The sequence below is a fragment of the Alligator mississippiensis genome, chromosome 5, assembly GCF_030867095.1.
Source record: "Alligator mississippiensis isolate rAllMis1 chromosome 5, rAllMis1, whole genome shotgun sequence".
NCBI lineage: Eukaryota > Metazoa > Chordata > Crocodylia > Alligatoridae > Alligator > Alligator mississippiensis.
Genome location: NC_081828.1, coordinates 76,469,509 through 76,490,546, shown reverse-complemented (window position 1 = coordinate 76,490,546; position 21,038 = coordinate 76,469,509). Strand labels below are relative to the sequence as shown.

General features: G+C 41.6%; 1 protein-coding gene across 5 annotated transcripts in view; it reads right to left on the bottom strand.

Annotated features, from left to right (window-relative positions):
- The window catches only part of ANKRD26 (ankyrin repeat domain containing 26), a 124,027-nt gene that overhangs the window by 90,715 nt on the left and 12,274 nt on the right, over window positions 1-21,038 (bottom strand). For 4 of the 5 annotated variants that reach the window (XM_019485814.2, XM_019485807.2, XM_019485823.2 and 1 more), the window contains exons 6-10: window positions 19,295-19,432; window positions 17,582-17,730; window positions 7,606-7,656; window positions 5,895-5,928; window positions 5,734-5,806 (exon numbers count right to left, since the gene is read on the bottom strand). In XM_019485814.2, the coding sequence (XP_019341359.1) occupies window positions 5,734-5,806; window positions 5,895-5,928; window positions 7,606-7,656; window positions 17,582-17,730; window positions 19,295-19,432 (445 nt within the window). The remainder of the gene's footprint in view (window positions 1-5,733; window positions 5,807-5,894; window positions 5,929-7,605; window positions 7,657-17,581; window positions 17,731-19,294; window positions 19,433-21,038) is intronic. The other variant, XM_019485819.2, reaches the window with a different exon arrangement.

Below are 21,038 nucleotides of genomic sequence, written 5' to 3'. Positions count from 1 at the left end.
CCAGATGACAGAAGGCTGCTGCTGCCACCTGGGACCAGCGCTGGGTGCAGCCCGCACCCAGCACTGGGAAGACTGGTGCTGCTGCTGGCCCCAGGTGGCAGAACCAGCCTCCTGTCTTCTGGCAGGTAGATTGGGGGCCTGCACCCCCAGGAGGAGTCTGGCACAGACCCCACAGCCCTCCTGGGGGTGCAAGCGGGCCCCCGATCTGCCTGCCTGATGACAGAAGGCTGCTGCTGCTGGCTGGGACTGGCACGGGGTGCAGCTTATGCCAAGTGCCAGGAAGATTGGTGCTGCCGCTGGTGCCAGCTGACAGCGACAGCACGCTGTCATCCGGCATGCAGATCCAGCAGCCCACACCCCCAGGAGGGTTGGGGTTAGGGTTGTTGGTAGAGTCTCCCACTGCCTGAAGAAGGGTGTTTATGCCCAAAAGCTTGCAAACAACTTTTTTCCAACTATTTAGTTAGTCTAATAAAAGATATCACATCTCTCTAAAGAACCTTGCCTGCCTTGATCCATGTTTAAAGTTTGTTCACAACCCTTTTGTATATTCTTGCAGCCCACAAGTTGAGAAACACTGGTTTAATGGACCCATCTGCAAGTCCCCATGTAATGCAGGCTGATCACAGACACCTGAGAGGATGAACTCTTTCAGGAAATACACTAAGGGCGCATCTACACGAGATGCATTAGTGATCATTACCCAAATTTAATGCGCATTACAGGCACACATCTACACATGTGCACCCTTAATGTGCATTAAAAATGGCAATATTAGATTAATTGCGCCTAAATTAGATACCTTCAATAAGTTAGTCTCAATTAATTAAACCACATTAACAAACGTGTAAACTAACTTTAGTGCTGGGTCTGCCCAGCCACTAGGGGCACATAGCAGGACTGCAGGGACCTGGCACTAACTTTAGTCGCTGCAAATGTAGACACCTGCCAAAAATTGCTTAATATGCAAAATTGCTTAAACATGCTTAAATGCAGACATAGACAAGGAAGAAGAAGGATTTAAGACTCATAGACTCATGGATTCATAGATGTTAGGGTTGGAAGGGACCTCAACAGATCGAGTCCGACCCCCTGCCTAGGCAGGAAAGAGTGCTGGGGTCAGATGACCCCAGCCAGATGCCTATCCAGCCTTCTCTTAAAGACCCCCAAGGTAGGGGAGAGCACCACCACCCTTTGAAACCCATTCCAAATTTTGGACACCCTTACCGTGAAGAAGGTTTCCCTGATATCTAGCCTAAATCTGCTCTCTGTCAGTTTGTGACCATTGTTCCTCGTTACCCGAAAGGCGCCCTGGTGAACAGAGCATCTCTGATCCCTTGCTGCATCCCCCTAATGAATTTGTAGGCGGCCACAAGATCACCTCTCGACATTCTCTTGTGGAGACTGAAGAGGTCCAGGTCCCTCAGTCTCTCCTCATAGGGCTTGTTCTGGAAGCTCCTAACCATACGAGTGACTCTCCTCTAGACCCTCTCAAGCCTATCAACATCCTTTTTGAAGTATGACACCCAAAACTGGACACAGTACTCCAACTGCGGTCTGACCAATGCCGCATAGAGGGGAAGTATCACCTCCTCGATTCTATTTATCTGCTGATGCATGATAAAGTGCAGTTAGCTTTGCTGATAATTTTGTAACACTGACAACTCATGTTCATCTTGGAGTCCACTATGACTGAGATCCCTTTCTGCTTCTGTGCTGCTGAGAAGGTCACTTCCCAGCCAGTAGGTGTGCTGGATATTTCTGCGCCCTAGGTGAAGAACTCTGTACTTGTCCTTGTTGTACTGCATCCTATTGTGTCCTGCCCACTTTTCTAACCTGTCCAGATCTGCTTGCAATTGTTCCCTACTCTCCAGAGTGTGCACTTCACCCCACAATTTAGTATCATCCACAAACTTGGACAGAGTACAGTTCACACCCACACCCAAGTCACTGATGAAGATATTGAAGAGTACAGGTCCAAGGACCAAAACCAGCAGGACCCCACTACCCACATCCTTCCAGGTCAATACCAACCCATCTACTACCACTCTCTGGGTGTGACCACTAAACCAATTTGCCACCCAGAGGACCATGTAAACATCTATGTCACAGCCTCTTAATTTATTTATGAGAATGGGATGGGATACCATATCAAAGGCCTTGCTAAAATCCAAGAAAACAACATCCACCTCTACTCCTGCATCTAAGCATTTTGTGACCCTGTCATAAAATGAACTCAGATTGGTCAGGCATGATCTACCTACTACAAATCCATGCTGGTTTCCATGCTGCATTATTTTTCGTGCTGGACTCCCAAAAATATGATCTTCCATAATCTTTTCAAAGACCTTTCTAAGGATGGAGGTGAGACTGACTGGCCTATAATTACTCGGATACTCCTTCCTCCCCTTCGTGAAAATAGGGACCCCATCGACCCTTTTCCAGTCCTCTGGGACCTGACCCAAACACCATGAGTGCTCAAATAGCCATGCCAGCGGTTCTGCTATGACACTGGCCAATTCCTTCAGTACTCTCAGTTGCAGCTCATCCAGGTCTGCTGACTTGAACAAATCCAGTGCATCCAAGTGACTCCGCACCAAGTCAGTGTCAACAGTTGGTGGGCTGGTGATGCCCATCTAACAACCCATTAGGAGACTTATCTTGATCCCTGTTCAGGAACACCGAGGCAAAAAACTCATTGAATACCTCAGCCTTGTCCCCCCTGTCTGTCACTAATTGCTCTTTCTTGTTCAGTAGGGGTCCTATGCTCCCCTACGCCTTCCTTCTACTCCGTACAAACCTAAAAAAAAGACTTTTTGTTTCTTTAATTTGTGTTGCCAGCCTCAGGTCTGTAGTTGCTTTGGCTTTTCTAAATGCCTCCCTGCAAGTGTGGGCCAAGTAAGTATACTCCTCCTTGGTAGCTTCCCAACTCTTGGTTGTACATTATCTAGATTTTAGTTAATAGCCAGTCTGATGATGATAATATTATAGCAGCTTGTTTACACAGACAAACAAGGATTTAAATAAAAATTTAGCTACAGCCACAACTAAAGGAAAGCAAGGAAAACTTTCTAATGAAATCATGTTGGAATCATGTATGTATTAATTTTTGTAATTATTATGAAAGAGATTACTATTAATAGTAATCACCTCTCTCCATTAGGGATCTTTCAGTGAAGTCAGCATGCTGAAGTTTTGGAGATGTAAACATTTCATTAGCCAAGATGCACTAATTTAGAGAGATTGGGTGACACAAACTAGTATTCAAAAACATTTTTTTTTTAAAGTAAAAGGGGATACAGGAAAACCAGTAACTTTAATTCCTTGACGTTTAATGTTCTACTCTTCAGTGTTCATTATAGCACTTAAGTTCTTTAAAAAAAAAATAAAATCATATGCATATGTAGCAAATTTCTACTGTCATTCTTCTGACTTGCAGTAATTGCAGACTTTACTTTTTGTTTGCTTAAAAGACAAATTTGCGGAGGCTCATGAGCCTCCTCACACCCTGTGAAATAAATAGGCTACTTCTTTATATGCCAACTGCTCCAATCACAACTATTAGCAGTTTTTTGAAACACAAAAAATCTCACAGTATGCACCCAAATGGACCACATTGCAAGTAAGATACGATAATTTTCTTTTGATCAGAGTGACCACTGGGACTATACCCAGGCTCTGCGTATATTTATGTGCACTTGCCATTCCAGGGCAGAATAACCAAATGGGCTCCCTTGCCACTCGCTTCCTTCTTGCCACCACTGTAACAGACAAGAATTAGCAGCTTCAGCTTGTGATCCTAGTGCTAATACTTAAAATTGTATTTTATTTATCCAGTTGACAAAATGTAAAATAATAGGCAAAAAGCTGAGAATCTTCAGCTCCAAATCACGGACCTTATTGTTAAGGAAAAATTGACAACTTAAGTCCTGCTACATCTCTAAGGCAGTATGAATGTTATATCTCTTAACACCAGTTTTGCATTTGGGAAGGCCACATTCTTTACAATTGCTTCAACTGTAAATTTTTCTCCCAACAGGCCTAAAAAAGCCTGAGATGCTTGCCTGAAATAATTTCTGCAGAAGAATCAATGTCAGGCAATCCCAATTCAGATTTGGGATTTGAAAGGTGATTGAACTACTCACAAACCAGACTGGACTAGCGGTCATGTTAGAAATATCCCTTCTAGTGCTCCAATCTTCACAGTTACTAGGAGGCCCCAGCCAGTTCCTCCTACTGGCTAAGGCAGAAAGAACTATTAGTAGTCCAAACTCAGCAGCAAATTTCTTCTTTGGTAGCATAGTATATAGGTTGTCATACTTCTAACTCATCCACAGTCTTTCCTTTAAAGCTTGACCTATACTGAAGTTCAGCTCTACTGCCTAATGCATGTTCTTTGGCATCAGCAAGCACCATTCAAAACAAGTTTAGTCACTGAAACTTCTGTACATTCAGATATTACACTGATACAATCCATGATGATGGATTCAAATTAGAGATTAATCCAACATCAGCTATGTTCTGCATGCTGCCACCTTGGTATCACCTACAACTACAAATTCTGGAGACTTGGCTATTATGCCTAAGACACTGAGTTGACATTGATAACAGCTCCAAGACTGTGTCAGTACTGGATCAGAGGATAATAGAAAAAAAGATTATACTGTGTCAACCTCCACCAACACTATCTCACTGAAGATTGTTCCAGTCTCCTCAACATTCTTAAGTTTCTCAGATAGTGTCCTCCTCATAAGGAAGCTTACTGTTTGCTCTTCCTTATTAGTCCACAGCAGGAAACCTTCTCCCAGTGAGTTATGTCTCAATCCCATGGGTCAATCCATGAATGCAAACCAGATTTCAGGACGCTCTTCCACGCATCAAGAGACATGAATTGAAGAGGACCCAAACTGACTGTATCCCTGCAACCTAATCTCACATACCAATACCTCTCATGGCATGGAGACTTATTCAAGCAGGTCATCATGGTATATGTCTCTGTGCTAGACATATCCTTATAATCTAGATTTCCTTCATCCAAAAATAAATTGCTTCCTCCAGCTAGGCCTCACAGAATGATGCAAATACCTCAGCAAGATGAATTAGATCCCATCTAAGATGGTCATGATCTAAAAAACAGTATGTAGATTCTGCTGCTCCTACTGCAATGACATCATTCTCCATCATATATACACTATTAATGACTCTTAAAGCCTTTCAAAGTCTTCTAAAGAAAACGGTAGATGCCCGAGAAGTGTCTGTGGAAGGCATCCAAGAAAGTCACCTGAACTGTTTGACAACTTGCACCTTTTGACTCTAGATACATGAGCAATGGCAATTAATAAGGAAATCCTGCAGTTTCTAAAGAGAAGATACCTTTGCCATGTCCCTCCAAACAGATCTAAATATATTTACATTAATTCTGTTGCAGAACTCCAGAATAGCTGCAATACAGCTGAAAACAGGAACAACCTAATCTTCCTCAGTCAATAGGTAACTTCACACTTCGTCTAACTACCCCACAATGACATTTTTTTTTTATAGATGGGCTCATGGTAGGAATAGAAATGGTAAAGATCAGGCAAATTATATTTGTAAAACATGTGTTATGCCTTATTAGAAGTACAGTCTTTCAACCATAGGGAAATAAACTTAGCTGAAATCTTCCATATTTAAAAAAGTGTACAGAAGCTGTGTCTTTTATGAAGAAAAACTTTTTTTTTCAGAAAAGCACTGTACCTTGGGGGTAAAATCTAATTCTTCTTCTTCTGAAGAAAGCCAGCTGTCATCACCTTCACCTTTTTCAGAACTTCTTAAATAAGAAACATAAAAGTAAGAATAAGACTCATTCTCACTCTTTAAGTTTTGCTAAAACATGTCAGATATCTTTTAAATCTTACCTTATTGAGTCTCCTTGGGAAAGGTCATCTATAACTGTTCAAATATTGATTAAAAAATAAATTTTAGCATTGAAAGCATAGGACTTTGAAGTTGCCAGCAATTTATAAAAATATTTAGCATGTGCAAACATTACGGTAATTCCAAGATTAATTTTATATAGACATCTTAATCCAGAGTAGCATGAATGAAATATATGCTCTAAATAACTGGTCTGTCAGATGGAAAATGCTGTGTCACAGAAAGCAACAAATGACGTTTCCTGTTCTGTGGCTTCTTTTGCACTGCAGTCCAAAATAATATCAAGCAAATGCAAATTTGGTTGCGTGATTCTGTAGAAGATAACTTCTAAGACTTTTAAAAAATTGAGAAGAGAGCTAATTCATATACAGAAACTTTTAGGGTTTAATATCTGGAGTAGGTGCTGCACACTGATAGTATATTAAACCACATCCTACACTTGATCCCTGTACTCTTATTGTGAAATGTAACACTGAGACATAACACAGAACATAAAGCAAGTTTAGAATCTAAAATTAAATTTAAAAGAGAATCTATAAATGGTGCACAAAATTGAATGAGACAGTTCTATCACCCACTTAGCCCATTCAGAATGAATGGGATGCAAGTGAAACATCCTGCACTGTGGCAAACCCTCACAAGTGGAAAGGGAATAACCTGTACCGGCATTTAAGATACTGTAATAAGCAACCATTTTTTCAAATTGTGGAATCATCACAATTGTGCAGATATTTAAGAAGAACTAAGAAACTGTAATCTTTAGGAAGGGACTGTAAACACTCTTCTGTGCATTGGACAATACTCAAGCACTATTACATGCTATTTTTGAGATTTTATAGCTAAATAAGCCAATATAATTTTGCCTTTTCTGACTTTCCATGTAGCATTCTATCTTCCTTGATAAAGTATCCAAAACCATGGAAATCAAACATCAAAAACTCATGTTAAGTAAAAGACTGATAAACATAACAGAGCCAGAAAACTCAACACTGATATGATAATTACAGTATGTCAACTACTTAACTGCAGACCATTTCCAGCACTCCTGTTTTAATCCTGGGAAGCTTATTTTGGAGTCTGGCTGATTATTTTTCATTATCTGAACAGAAATTTATACTTTAGTTTATTGTTTACATCTACAGCATCATTCTTGCCAGTTGTAACTTCAGTTTTGGGAATAAGTCAAAGTACTAACAATATCATTTTTGATGGCTAAAATTTTCAAAAGTAAGTAGTTTCAGTGAAATATGTTATTTCTTCAGAAGAGGATGTTCTTAAAACATCAATTTATTTTTATTTTTTTCCATCAGAATTCAGATAAGGTAGCCTGTTGATTGTTCTTCAGACATGGATTCTCGTTCAAACCCATCTTTATCAAATTTGTAGACTTAAATGAAAAACAATAACACAAAGTTTTGCAGTACTATACGAGTCATACAAAATTATAACAACAAAAACCCAAACTAAAAACAATTTAATAAATAAGAGTAAACTATTAACATAAAGCTTGTAAATAAAGGAAAAAATGTTTGCAACTGTCTAGCTGGTCTTATAAAAGATATTGTCTCCAGCACAATAACAGCTATTAACATAGGAACTTGGATTTGAACAAATACTAAATACAAATGTGTATACAAGTTTTGATATTTGGCATGACATGTTTCACACTGGAAAGCTTATTATATAGAATACCTTTCCCTGAATCTCTTGTTCTTGATGTCTGGTTGGGAGATTGCTGCATTTCTATATTTAGGAAAAGGCATGGAAAGGACAGATGAAACAATGAAATCAGAAAATAAATTTGGAAAGTAGGAAATAAACGTATATACAAATATAAAACAGTGGAAGAAACATACCTGCTGGCTATTAGGTATTTAACAATTATAAGAGTATTGAATTAAAAAAGCAATGCAACTTGTGCAGACTATTAAAGAACATAGCTAAATAGTTAATTTTCAATATGCTCTCTATAAATTGAAATATCTTCATTTCAATTTTTTTAAAAGCACTTCTTTACAAGATTTGTATTTTATAAATGCCTCCCTGAACTTGTACAATCCTAAAATATTGCAAACTATTTATTTAAGGTTTTTTTTTAGCAAAACCCAATCCATGGAGTACAGGTATAAATTTTACTCCATACATGAACTAGAAAAAACAGTGTCTATATAGTAGTTTAGTATTTGCCTGATTACAGAACTAAAAACTTTTGAAAAGTATTGTGCACTAAAACTACTGTTTCTGTGGTTGAAGCTTCATGCTGCTGGTATAATGGAAAAGCCTGCCTTCAACATACCACGCTTAAATTCAGGGCACATCCTTCAATTAGGAAGTGAAACCATCTACTCACAGACACTGGTTGTTTAAGTATGTTTCTAGTACTCATTAATAAAGCCATGGTATTAAATCAGCTCACTTTAAATTGCTGTCTTGTCACTTATGCTTTCAGTGATAATGGGACCTGCATTTTATGCTCATTTGTGGTCCTTCATAAATCCCACTGAAATAGCGAATGCATCCTTTCTACCCCAGAGCAACACATTAGAAGAGGATTTTTCCTGGAACATGGGGAAAAATAGGATACAGGCTGACCTCCACCAACTCCAGAGGAAATGCCCAAGAAAAACAGTTCAGACCGGAGCTGAATGTTGATTTTCTGAGAGTGTGCTATGAGGTAGAAAAGCTGCTTCTAGAGCCAGCAGAAGACACAGCTTCCCCAGAGCCAATGCATAATCTTAATACTTCTACATAAATGAGTCTGAACGTCTGCTGGTGTAACTAATCTGGGGTAACGGGCAACTGCCCCAACTACCAATGGTGGGGAGGGCTGTGTGGAAAAAAAAAAAGGCTTTTGCCACAGCTGCATGATTACAGCAGCAATGGCAATTGGAGGTTACCCCTGCCCCTGTGTGCAGCAGCTGCCCCAGGTGCTTAGCTACGTTCCCATGCTACTGGTTCAAACTTCTTTTAGGTCCTGAAAGGGAAATAGAAAGAGCCTGGCAGACCTCAAAGAATTCGAACAGAAATGCTACAAGGTTCCCTCACTAATTTTTCTTCCCCATGTCTGTGTTGTAGGTTCTCTCATGGGAGGGCAATTTGACCAATATTATTCAATCCACTAGTTATTTTATCTGCAGTCATGGATATAGTAAGCTAAGTTGAACACTGTCTTTACCAAACACTAGAACTGTGATGTTTCAAATATTTTTCTTTCCTTGCATGGTGAATTTAGAATCTGGATATTCTCTAACAGAAAAAAAAATCTGGACAATCTGGACTTGACAGAGGCCTTTTAAGATCCTATTTTTAAAGTGACAGAATAGTTAAGGAGAAAGTAAGAAATCAAGATCTTAAGCACATAGACACACATTTCTAGGCTCTGAGTGATAGTAACGACTTGTCACCATCTATAAAATACCTGACAAAAAATTAGCAGTTTTGTTGGCAAATGGGGAAAACATTTTACAAAACTTTGCATCAATTTGAATCTATGATGCTAATTTTCAAATGAATTTCAAGATGCATTATTTTTCCCATTTTACAATTGAGACTGGTGACTGAGATACAAAGCAGGCCTAAACTGTCTCATTTGCCCATTTATTTGGAGTGATTCTGGTTGTTAAGAGTCAAACTTCATCCCCGTGTTATTTTTCAGATATACTGCATGGTTATGGCTAAAATGACAACAACGAAAAAGAAGGACAACAAAGCAGGCACTAAAAAAACAGCTGCTGAAATACCACCTGGACAGCTAGGCCAGGAACAAGAGGAGGCAAAGTATGGAACAAATAAGGAACCACTAGGATCCAAAAGTGCTAGAATCAATTGCTGATGTGCTAGAATCAAGTGCTGATGAACAGTCTCATAGTGACATGTTCCTTTGGCGATATCAGTCAACAAGGTAGACGGGCCAAAGCTACCATGGAGCTGAGGATGGCATCCCAAGTAAAAGACAACAAGAAATTGTTTTTTAGATATATAGGGAGTAAAAGGAAGGCCCAGGGAGGAATAGGACCCCTGCTAAATGGGCAGAAGCAATTGGTGACGGACAGAGGGGACAAGGCTGAACTCCTCAACGAGTTCTTTGCCTCAGTGTTCCTAAGCGAGGGGCATGACAAGTCTCTCACTGGGGTTGTAGAGAGGCAGCAGCAAGGCACCAGACTTCCATGGTAGACCCTGAGATGGTGCAGAGTCACTTGGAAGAACTGGATGCCTTTAAGTCGGCAGGACCGGATGAGCTCCATCCAAGGGTGCTGAAGGCACTGGCCGACATCATTGCAGAGCCACTGGCGGGAATATTTGAACGCTCGTGGCGCACAGGCCAAGTCCCGGAGGACTGGAAAAGGGCCAATGTGGTCCCCATTTTCAAGAAGGGGAGGAAGGAGGACCCGGGCAACTATAGGCCAGTCAGTCTCACCTCCATCTTTGGCAAAGTCTTTGAAAAAATTATCAAGGCTCACATATGCGAGAGCCTGGCAGGACAAATTATGCTGAGGGGAAACCAGCACGGGTTCGTGGCAGGCAGATTGTGCCTGACCAATCTAGTCTCTTTTTATGACCAGGTTATGAAACGCCTGGACACAGGAGGAGGGGTGGATGTCGTATACTTAGACTTCAGGAAGGCCTTCGATACGGTGTCCCACCCCATACTGGTGAACAAGTTAAGAGGCTGTGACTTGGATGACTACACAGTCCGGTGGGTGGCGAATTGGCTGGAGGGTCGCACCCAGAGAGTCATGGCAGATGGGTCGGTTTCGACCTGGAAGGGTGTGGGCAGTGGGGTCCTGCAGGGCTCGGTCCTTGGACCGATACTCTTTAATGTCTTCATCAGTGACTTGGACGAGGGAGTGAAATGTACTCTGTCCAAGTTTGCAGATGACACAAAGCTATGGGGAGAAGTGGACACGCCAGAGGGCAGGGAACAGCTGCAAGCAGATCTGGACAGGTTGGACAAGTGGGCAGAAAACAAGAGAATGCAGTTCATCAAAGAGAAATGCAAAGTGCTGCACCTAGGGAGGAAAAATGTCCAGCACACCTACAGCCTAGGAAATGACCTGCTGGGTGGCACGGAAGTGGAAAGGGATCTTGGAGTCCTAGCGGACTCCAAGATGAACATGAGTCGGCAGCGTGACGAAGCCATCAGAAAAGCCAACGGCACTTTATCGTGCATCAGCAGATGTATGACGAATAGGTCCAAGGAGGTGATACTTCCCCTCTATCGGGCACTGGTCAGACCGCAGTTGGAGTACTCGTGCAATTCTGGGCACCACACTTCAAGAAGGATGCGGATAACCTGGAGAGGGTCCAGAGAAGGGCCACTCGTATGGTTAGTGGGCCTACAGACCAAGCCCTACAAGGAGAGACTAGAGAAACTGGACCTTTTCAGCCTCCGCAAGAGAAGGTTGAGAGGCGACCTTGTGGCTGCCTATAAATTCATCACGGGGGCACAGAAGGGTATTGGTGAGTATTCACCAAGGCGCCCTCGGGGGTTACAAGAAATAATGGCCACAAGCTAGCAGAGAGCAGATTTAGATTGGACATTAGGAAGAACTTCTTCACAGTTCGAGTGGCCAAGGTCTGGAATGGGCTCCCAAGGCAGGTGGTGCTCTCCCCTACCCTGGGGGTCTTCAAGAGGAGGTTAGATAGGCATTTTGCTGGGGTCATCTAAACCCAGCACTCTTTCCTGCCTATGCAGGGGGTCGGACTCGATGATCTATTGAGGTCCCTTCCAACCCTAACATCTATGAATCTATAAGGAACTATGTAACAGTTTTGAGCAAAATGTTTTAAACCTGAAAGGGTTGTCACTCTGTGGGCAGTTTACAATGCAGCTTGGGGTCCCACAAGGTTTTCATGCATTTTCAAAAATTGTAATTAGCTGCACTTCAAGACCATCTGTTCAAGACCACTTACTGCACTATAAAAATTTGTGATATTACATAGTATCATATGCAATGTAACATCTGCTTTTAAAATATAACAAATATGAGTTTATACTGCTCATACTTTATAAAGGGAACTTCATAATGGGGCCTGTATTTTGTTTGTATCATATATTTTTAGTGTTTCATCAGATTGCGCTGGTAGACTGGATTTTATTAAGTCTGTACAGCAGAGCTGTCAACTGGGCAGTTCTGAAAGATTAGCACATGGCCTATAGTCTCCTGGCAAGGCTAGTACGCCTCTCCCATTCCCTGCCATGGAAGCTGGGTTATTCAGGGTCCCCTGGCCTCCTCCAGCTTCTATGTACTGCTGTGTCTGCTCCTAGGGGTGGTGCAGTGCAGCAAGAGATGTGTGGGCTGCCTAAGCTGTGTGCAGTTTGGATGTAGGCTGGGATGCTTTCACTACACGCAAGGAAGGCAGGAGCTAGGCTACCTGTACTGCAGGTGGGCAGATGCCTAAGAATGGAGGGGAGTTTAGAGAATGTACTAGGGGGCTGTGTTGCAGGAGGGATGGGCTGTCCATGAGGCGCACACAGTCGGGGAAGAGGGGGCTGGACTCCCTGCATGGCGTGCAAGGCCAGGAAAGGAGAAGCCAGGCTGCTCGCACTGTATGCACAGGGAGGGGGTGCACTAAGCTGCCTGCGCAGCAGAGGAGAGCCCAGTTGTTCTGCCTGGTCCCTGGCTGCCAACAGCTGGACAACCCTGCAGCAGAGGATTCTTTTACATATTTACTGTATTTACTTGAATACAAGACAACATCTCAATAGATGTCTGAGACACTGAGTTGACATTATAACAAATTTATAAATTTGTTATTATTTTCCAGGTACAGAATATATTTTTTGCTGCTGGCCTTGAATTTGTCCCTCTCCTGCTGCTACATCAAGGAAAATAAATCGGGGGGAGGGGGGGAAGAGAGGGTGCATCACATAGCCCCCTTCCCGTTTGCCCCACCCCATCTTCTTCTCCCTGCAGTCCCTTCCCCCCACTCCTTACTGTCAGGCCCTGCTCTCCCTGGCACATGGAAGTGAGGAGATAATTTGAAAAAACTGACCCTGAAATGAACAGAATTTGCCATATAGGCAAATTACTGCAAGTACCCGTAGACTTAGGTCATTCAGAATTTATGCTTTTTATCTTTTTTGAAACTGCGGCAAGCTTTATCAGAAGTACTCCATAAACACACGTTAAAGCAGCACTTTCATACCTACTTATACATAGTACAAAGTATGTTTTTGAATTTTTTTTCCAAGGCCAAATCAGTTTCAAATCAGTTCCAAATTCAACTGGGCAAAGCCCAATAGGCAAGTTCCAATAATCAACTGAGCAGAACTCAATCGTCAAGTCTGCGTAGCTCTACCATTGAGCAAGTATCCTCCCCCTCCCACACCCAGCAGTCTGGGGCTTTGGAAATTCCCAAAATCCAGACAGGCATCCTACATGCAAGCCCCAGGGCTGGAGGGCTTGGGGTTCAGATACCCCCAGTCTCACTTGATCTTAGCCAAAAGGTCAAGAGCCAACATATTAGCCAAAAACTATGCATGTAGTACAAGCTATTTTTTTCCCAATAATATTTATTTATATACCTCCCTATACCTATATATATCTATATCTTCCTGTACCATTACAGTTCTATCTCATGGCTGATTTGGTTCACTTAACAGTCCATGACACACACCTACAATTAAACCATCATCATCCCTGTTACAATAGTCGCAACTGCACACCCACATACCCATCAATATCTTCTTTACCCATCACAATCATGTAGAAAACCACCTCAGCACCCTCTTCCTTCACCTTCCTCCCCCCTTCCAAATGCTCCACCTGTTTCCCCAGTCTTTTCACTTCTCGTTGTCATAGTCATCACCATCATTGCTATCGTCATCACTGTCATCATCACTCTCTCTGATGGTCCCACTTCTGAATGGTTTGTGGCAATCTTTTCTCTTCCATAAGTCCTTCACCGTCTTCTACCCATTGTTTTCTTTCATCTTCTTGTAGTACACCTGTAGCTCACTCTCTCCCATTTTGATGTAGTCCTCGACTTGGAGGTCCATGTGCCTATATCTGACCAGGTTCCTATTCTTCCACAGGGTGCTCCTGAAGCAGGAGATGAACTGGTTGAAGCAGGCTGTCAGGGTCCCTTGCTATTTTGTCAGGTATCTGAACAACTCTTCCTGTCTGGGGAGGGTCTTCACCCCTGTACGATTACTGTCCTCCACCTTCCTGGCATACAGGCAGTTCCAGAGGAGGTGGTCGATTGCTTCCTCCTTCCACTGGCAGGTTTGCATGGGACAGTTTGGTGAGCTTTTCTGCCCCTGTATCTCAGTGCCCACATGGAGAGTGCCCAATAGGCAGTTCAAGTCTCTGTGCTGCTTCTGAAGGTCTTTGTGGAAAAGCTGCTCTCACATTGCCTGTCAGCTATTTCTGGGTAGTACGTCTATGGGTGACAGTCTGTCCCTTGCCCTTACCATCTCCTGCATCTTATGGTGGTTCATCGGGGCCACTGGGTCCTTATTGTACAGTTCGCATTTGTTCCAGAAATGTTCCAAGACCTTGTAGAATCATGTCGGCTCCAAGGTCTACAGGGTGAGTTGGGCAGCATTATACCTGCCAAAATCACAGTAGATGCCCTGCAAAGTATCTTATGGAGCATGTCATTTTGGATTCTGCCCTGGTTGCCAGTTTGCAGATCTGGCTTGTGTATTTGGCCCAAAGGAACAGCAAGATGTTCAGCACTCTTCAGCCTCCAGCCCATTTAGTCTTGTATGGTGTAGTTCTCACAACCTCTTTCCATCTGGAGCCCCAGAATATTCACACAGCTCTTTGGATTCTAGGGATGATTTTCTCCTGGAGGGGAGGGGGAGACCAGTACGGTATACAGAAACACTGGTAACAACACCACCACATGCCACTCCCCTCCGCCCCCACTGACAGGCAGCATGTGTTCCACAGTTCCAGTCTCTGCTTGACTTTGGCCTTGGGTCTTTTCCCAAGGCTCTGTCTGTTCAGCTCTGGGTCAAACTCCATCCTGAGGATCTTCATCCCATCATGGGGGATAAGATCCCCCAGAGCTGACAGGTCTCTGAGTTTACCTAGTACCAGGCAGGTACTCTTGCTCCCATTGAGCTTGGCCCCAGCCACCACTCTGTATACCTGTGTGTGTTGTAACAGTATTTCCACTGACCATTTGTCACTGCACAGGGTGCTGAGGTCATACATGGATGCTAGGACCCTTGTCTCTGCCTTGGTTCTCCTGGGGATCTTCACTCCACTCATCTGAGTGTAGCAATCTCATCTGAGTCACTACACTAGCAGTTCCATTATGCAGATGAAAAGGATCAGGGAGAGTGGGCAGCCCTGCCAGACACCCAACTCCACTGTGATCGGGGCGGTCAGAAACCCATTTACCAGTGCCCTGGTGCTCACATTGGTGTACAGCATCTTTATCCAGGTAATGAAGGTTGGGGGGACCCTATCTTCTTCGAACAGGAACCACTAAGACACTTGGTAGTAGGCTTTAAGTCGGGATTCAGCACAACAGTATTTAGCCCTCTGTCCTACTGACATCACAGTGCGCCCCACCGTTACAGCAGGGCTCCATGAATCTGTTGCTCCAGCACCATGCACAACTGGTCTTTGTGGATCACAGTACCTATAACAAACTTAAAAACACTTGGCGAGGATTTTGGCTACTAGTTTATAGTTGAAGTTCAGGAGTGTTATGGGTCTCCAGTTCTTCAAATCCTCCCTTGCCCCTTCTTACACAGCATAAGCTATGCATATTAGTCCAAAGCCAAAAGACTCATGATTTATGACATAGTTCACTGGGCTGGCCCCCACCGGAGTTTAAAGTCATGGTAACCCCACAGCACAGCACTGCTTAGTATGTGTGTATACTCCAGACACCCCCACAAAGAATCCATGTACTACTAATTAGCCCCTATGTGTCCTGGGAGCCTCCAAACATTTATATGCAGATCAGGTATAAGGGAACCTGGTCTGGCTTCACCTGATAGAGGGTGGAACTGGACCAATCATATGTAACAGGCTGAGAAAAGGGGCAACAAAAGGATTCTAGGTGAACTGTTTGGGGTCCTGCTTGGTGATGTTTGCCAGACACTTAAGGCTGGTGAAGAAACAGGAATAATTGGAAATGGGAAGGAAAGGCATACCTCAGCTGTGAGAGTGAAGAGGATGCCAAAATATATGCTATGTAGTGGCTTACCATGACTTGAAAAAAGTCAGTGCTGAGGGGCACTAAGTGCAGTGGCTACTACCATATATCTTATTCAGATGGGCTGCACTAACCTGTTCTTGTGGTAAGTTATCTGGCAGGGGAAATACCATAACCACCAAGGTGGTTTTCCTACTGGCAGAGGAAAACCATGAACGTGGCAGGGTTAAGCAAAACACAGGGGCACCTGAACCTTAAGCCCCCAGGCTTGAGCCTGCCTGTAGGATGCTCACCAAAGGATTTGGAAGCATCTGAGGCCCCAGGTGGGGGTGAAGGATGCTTTCTGGTAGCAGGGCCACATATGGTTCTTGAATGACTCTCACAAATTTAGAATTGATTTGGTTGATTTGACTTGGGACAGGAAAAATTTCCATCAGTATGTTTGCTTCATGTGGGCCATGTATTGTACAGTCATACTCAGTGTTGGCTGCACTTAATCAGCTTCATAGTTGGTTTCCACTAATGAGAACATGCTGCTTTTGGTAGCAGTTTAATGATACACAATGTATTTAATGAGGTTTCCCTGTATGCAATTCTAAGACGAGGATCCTTTTTCCCCCATGCTGATTATGGGAAAAAACCCTCATATTGTATTCAAGTAAATACAGTATTTATTTAACATCTTTTCTTCATTATGTCATTCGTTATTTGTGTATCATCTGTGTTAAGATGATATCAATCAATTGACATCACAGTGTCGGAAACATACGTTTATGTAAGAGTCAACAACCCAACAGGGCTTTGTTCTATAATGTACCTTATTTCTTCCAAGGACACAATGTATATATGAAAACCAGATTTTTGTTCCTTATGAAGATATTTACACTTCAAAGAAATAGTTTGGAACATCAAACATCTTCACAGCAGCATAACCATTCTACAAACAGACTATTTTGACTAACAGTGAGAAATAAAAGTGAATCGATTCCTGCTATTTAAATAAAAGATAGGAACAATTAATTTGTTGTATAATATATACAAATATACACACACATTCGGTAGAAGCCATATTACAGAGCTTGCTAGTCTTCCATTGAATTTCTCGCTCCTCCCTTTACTACAGAAAGAAAAAAATCTCCAACTTAATGCACAGATCAACCTGTAGTTCTTGGTAAGCTAAATCAACACATCAGAAGGGGGCAAATAGCAAGAAAAATTATTTACCTGAAAAAAACAGAAATTTCAGGCCCCACATATAAATAATTGGATTGTTTTGTAAGTATTCTAAGTAAATCTAAACAGTGAAAGGCTGAACTCCTTTGACAGGGCATATCACATGGAGCAAGAAAATGAGAAAAAGAAAATGAACTCAAGAGCCTGATAGTCAACTATCAACTAGTGATAGGTGAGACACAAATCTTCCAAGTTAGCAAATTTGTTCGTTCTGCAGTTATTATAGTTTTATAAATGGGACATGCTTTAATAATACATTCTAAAAAAGAGAAGAGATAGCAGCCATTTTTCTCATCCGCTCAACCAATCCTACCTTCTTTATCTGTGGCAGGTGCACCCAGAGCATAACCAAGATCTCCAAATCTGTCTGGACTGCTAAACACTGACATGCCTTTTGTATTGCCTGGAGAAGGTTTTTCCACAGTTTTCCATCTGGCATATTCAGAAAGTTGCTTACTAAGACTACATGAAAAAGGAAAGAAAATGCATTAGGTAAGAATAATGGCATTTCAATATATACTTTTATTGTGACAATAATATTAATTATTATAAAAGGAAAAAGTATAACATTTTATTAGAGACTATAGTTGGAATTCTAAATGTCAACAGCTGTTATTTTTAAATATATATACCTTAATAATGTACATATATACCTGCAATCTGGTCTGCAGACACACCCTAATAAGTCAAGGGAATTTCTCATATGTGTAGATCAAACTGTGGGATCTTGACCTTAGTGTGATAGTGTTTTGTTGATATGTGAGATAACAGGTAAAATAGAATACAGAGGGAGTTTCATATTTAAAGGACCTAGGCCTTCTAACATTTAATATTACAGATTTACTAAAAAAAGGTTTGTAATCAGGATATTACATATATCACAGAGAGTGGTCATGCACATTTAACTAAGTTATCTTTTAACAAAGATGGCATTTTCTTAAGTAGGAAGCCTCTACCAACCTGAAGTTAAAAATCAGGGTGGAGTGTAAAATGAAATATTAGCATAAAGTTTTCTACAGTGTTGGGTTCCTCAGTTATTAAGAAAGGAACATCACCCTTGAAGAAATTTTGACACTCCACTTTCTCATCTACCATGCCTATATTTAACAGAAGAACTGCAAGAACTTTTTCTTCCCTGCTTCTACAAGTGAACTGGATTCCAAACGGGCCAATTCAGCATTTCAAATCACGTGTGCTTGAAGTTTTGAAACACTAACAGGGAAGTTTAAGCACTAATAACTTTAACTGCTTCAGACAGACTACAATTTTTGCTAGCAGAAGTAGAAAACTGTGGGGATGTTCCCATGTGCAGAGGCATGCATTTCCAGGGGCACAAAAAGCAGCAGCACGCATTTGTGCTGCTGCTTTGTGCGCCAGGGCATGCTTCTGCACATGAGCTCCGGCGCATGCCAAACTGTCCTGGGTGGGGTAAGGGAGGCTGAGGCCAGCACCTGTGCTGACCCCAGCAGTTACCTGGGGTCCTGGGGCCCTCCTGGGGCAGCAGTGTGACTGATTCTCCCTCACTGCCTGCCCCCCAACCTCCCTCACCACCTGCCTCCTCATGACCTGCCCCCACTTTTTTAATCTTACTTAACTCTTGATCTCAGTGATCAATTGTGGAAATGAGTTTCATAGGTTCTATAGTTATAGAAAAATAGAAATGAAGTTCATATGTTGAAATGAATTATTTTACCGCTTATTTCTTTGCTTTTTGTGGTGTATACTGGTATCATACACATTTTAGCAAACCTCCTAAGACTTTTGTGTACAGGAATTTCCCAGGTGTTTATTTAAATAAATATGGATCTATGGCACACATTACCACAATGGAACCTTCAATTCCCTTTTTAATAAGTTAGCACACCAAATTTGAAGACTATATTAAAAAATATGGGAAACAGAGATTTTAGTCAGCTTTAAATAAAAATCTCAATAGATCCTGAACTGTGAAGTTGCTACGAAAAATCAAATTTGAAGTTCTGACAATGACAAATTTCCCATTTTTTAAAAAGATGTAAAACCTTACCCAGAATATCCACGAAGATGAGCATAATCCTCAGCTGTACATCCACTTACATCTTTATGGGAAAGATCTGCACCATGCTCAAGCAGAATTTTTATTAAACTAAGCTCTCCACCAGAAGCAGCAATCATGAGAGGTGTCCTAAAATAACCAAAGGATTGTATTTAATACATTCATTTAGTAAAATCTTTCACCTTCATTGCTTGTCCTCCAATCTTTCCCCTAATGCAAGCTAAACACATAGAAAGTAAAACACACAAAATATTCTCATTATAAGAGAAAAGAAAACAGAAAAAGCCAATTAAAGTATTCAGTCTTCAGAACAAAGTTTAAGGTAATACCAATACTAATATATATATATATATATATATATATATATATATATATATATAACATATGACTAACCAATGGAATTTTACCTTACTCTAATGCACGTGAATTACTGTTGTCAATAGTAGGGCCCCTACCACTGTGATACTATGAGTGGGAATTCTTTCCTAAAATTCCTTATGCAGGAAACAGAACTACTGCAGAAAGAAGACACCAAATGTACAGAGAATAGCTCAGCTTCTAGAAGTCAGTGTGAAGTGAGTACATTTATTTGGCTAATTAATTATTAACTTGAACTGTATCACCTCTTTCCCCTAATTAGAGTTACAAGAATACTAAAGGAATTGGCTTTATTCATTTTCAATTATGCAATTAAACAGAACTAACAAGTGAAATGTCACCACAATTTAATCTAAGAGGGGAAAAAAAATCTTTTTTCACTCAAGCTGAACATGGCTTTAAGCAAACAACTTCCTACAAAGGAATCAGGAAGCTCTTTCTTAATCACAAAATCTGCACTACTGAGAAGGACATATACAGCAAATCACAGACTGTTTCTACACCCATGTACAAATAAGATCATAGCCATTCAAGAGAAATGAAATTTTTCAGAGAAGCTTGACTGTAACTAGTACTTGAAGTGAGAGACAGTCAGCCATAGACCTGATGTCAAGGAAACCCTCCAGCAGTCAAATGTATCTGGTCTTACACTGTACAAATTAAATCTCTTTTAGGCAGATGATCACTAGTGAACTGGTGAAAATAAAATTTCATTAGGGAACTGAAACATGTCTATTAAAGAAAAGCATAGTAAACTTTAAGGTACAGATGTTGCTGCAAGAATAAAGTCCTGCTTTCCTATACATTACAGGGTGCGTCTACACGTGTTCTTTAATGAGCATTAGCCTATTTTAATAAGCATTAAAATGTCATGTAAAAAAGGGCTTTTTACTTACCATGCATTAAAATAAGCTAATGTGTATTAAGTGTCACTTAAAAAGAGTTCGCCTTAGTTGGAGCAGCCAACTACAGCATAACTAATGCAGCATTAGTGCATTAAGCCAGGCTAATGCACATTTATCTAGTACCTCATAGTAGAAGGTGACTGTACGCAAGTGCAGAGGCTGATCCGATGTACTGTAATTACAGCGTGTCAGAGCAGACTCGATTAATCGAGTCTGCTGGAGCGTGGTAATTACCACACTCCAGCAACCTCTAACGTCTCGTGTATCAGTGTCCCCGTGCTTCAAAATGGCAATGGGGGTGCTTAAACTAAAGCTCGTCAAACAAGCATTAGTTCAAATGTCCCTGCTGCCATTTTGAAGCACAGAGGTGCTGATACACAAGACACTGCGGTGCTTTAATTGGAGTGGGTCTTGGAGCCTCTCTAATTAAGGTGCCGCCTCCCCCACCGCTG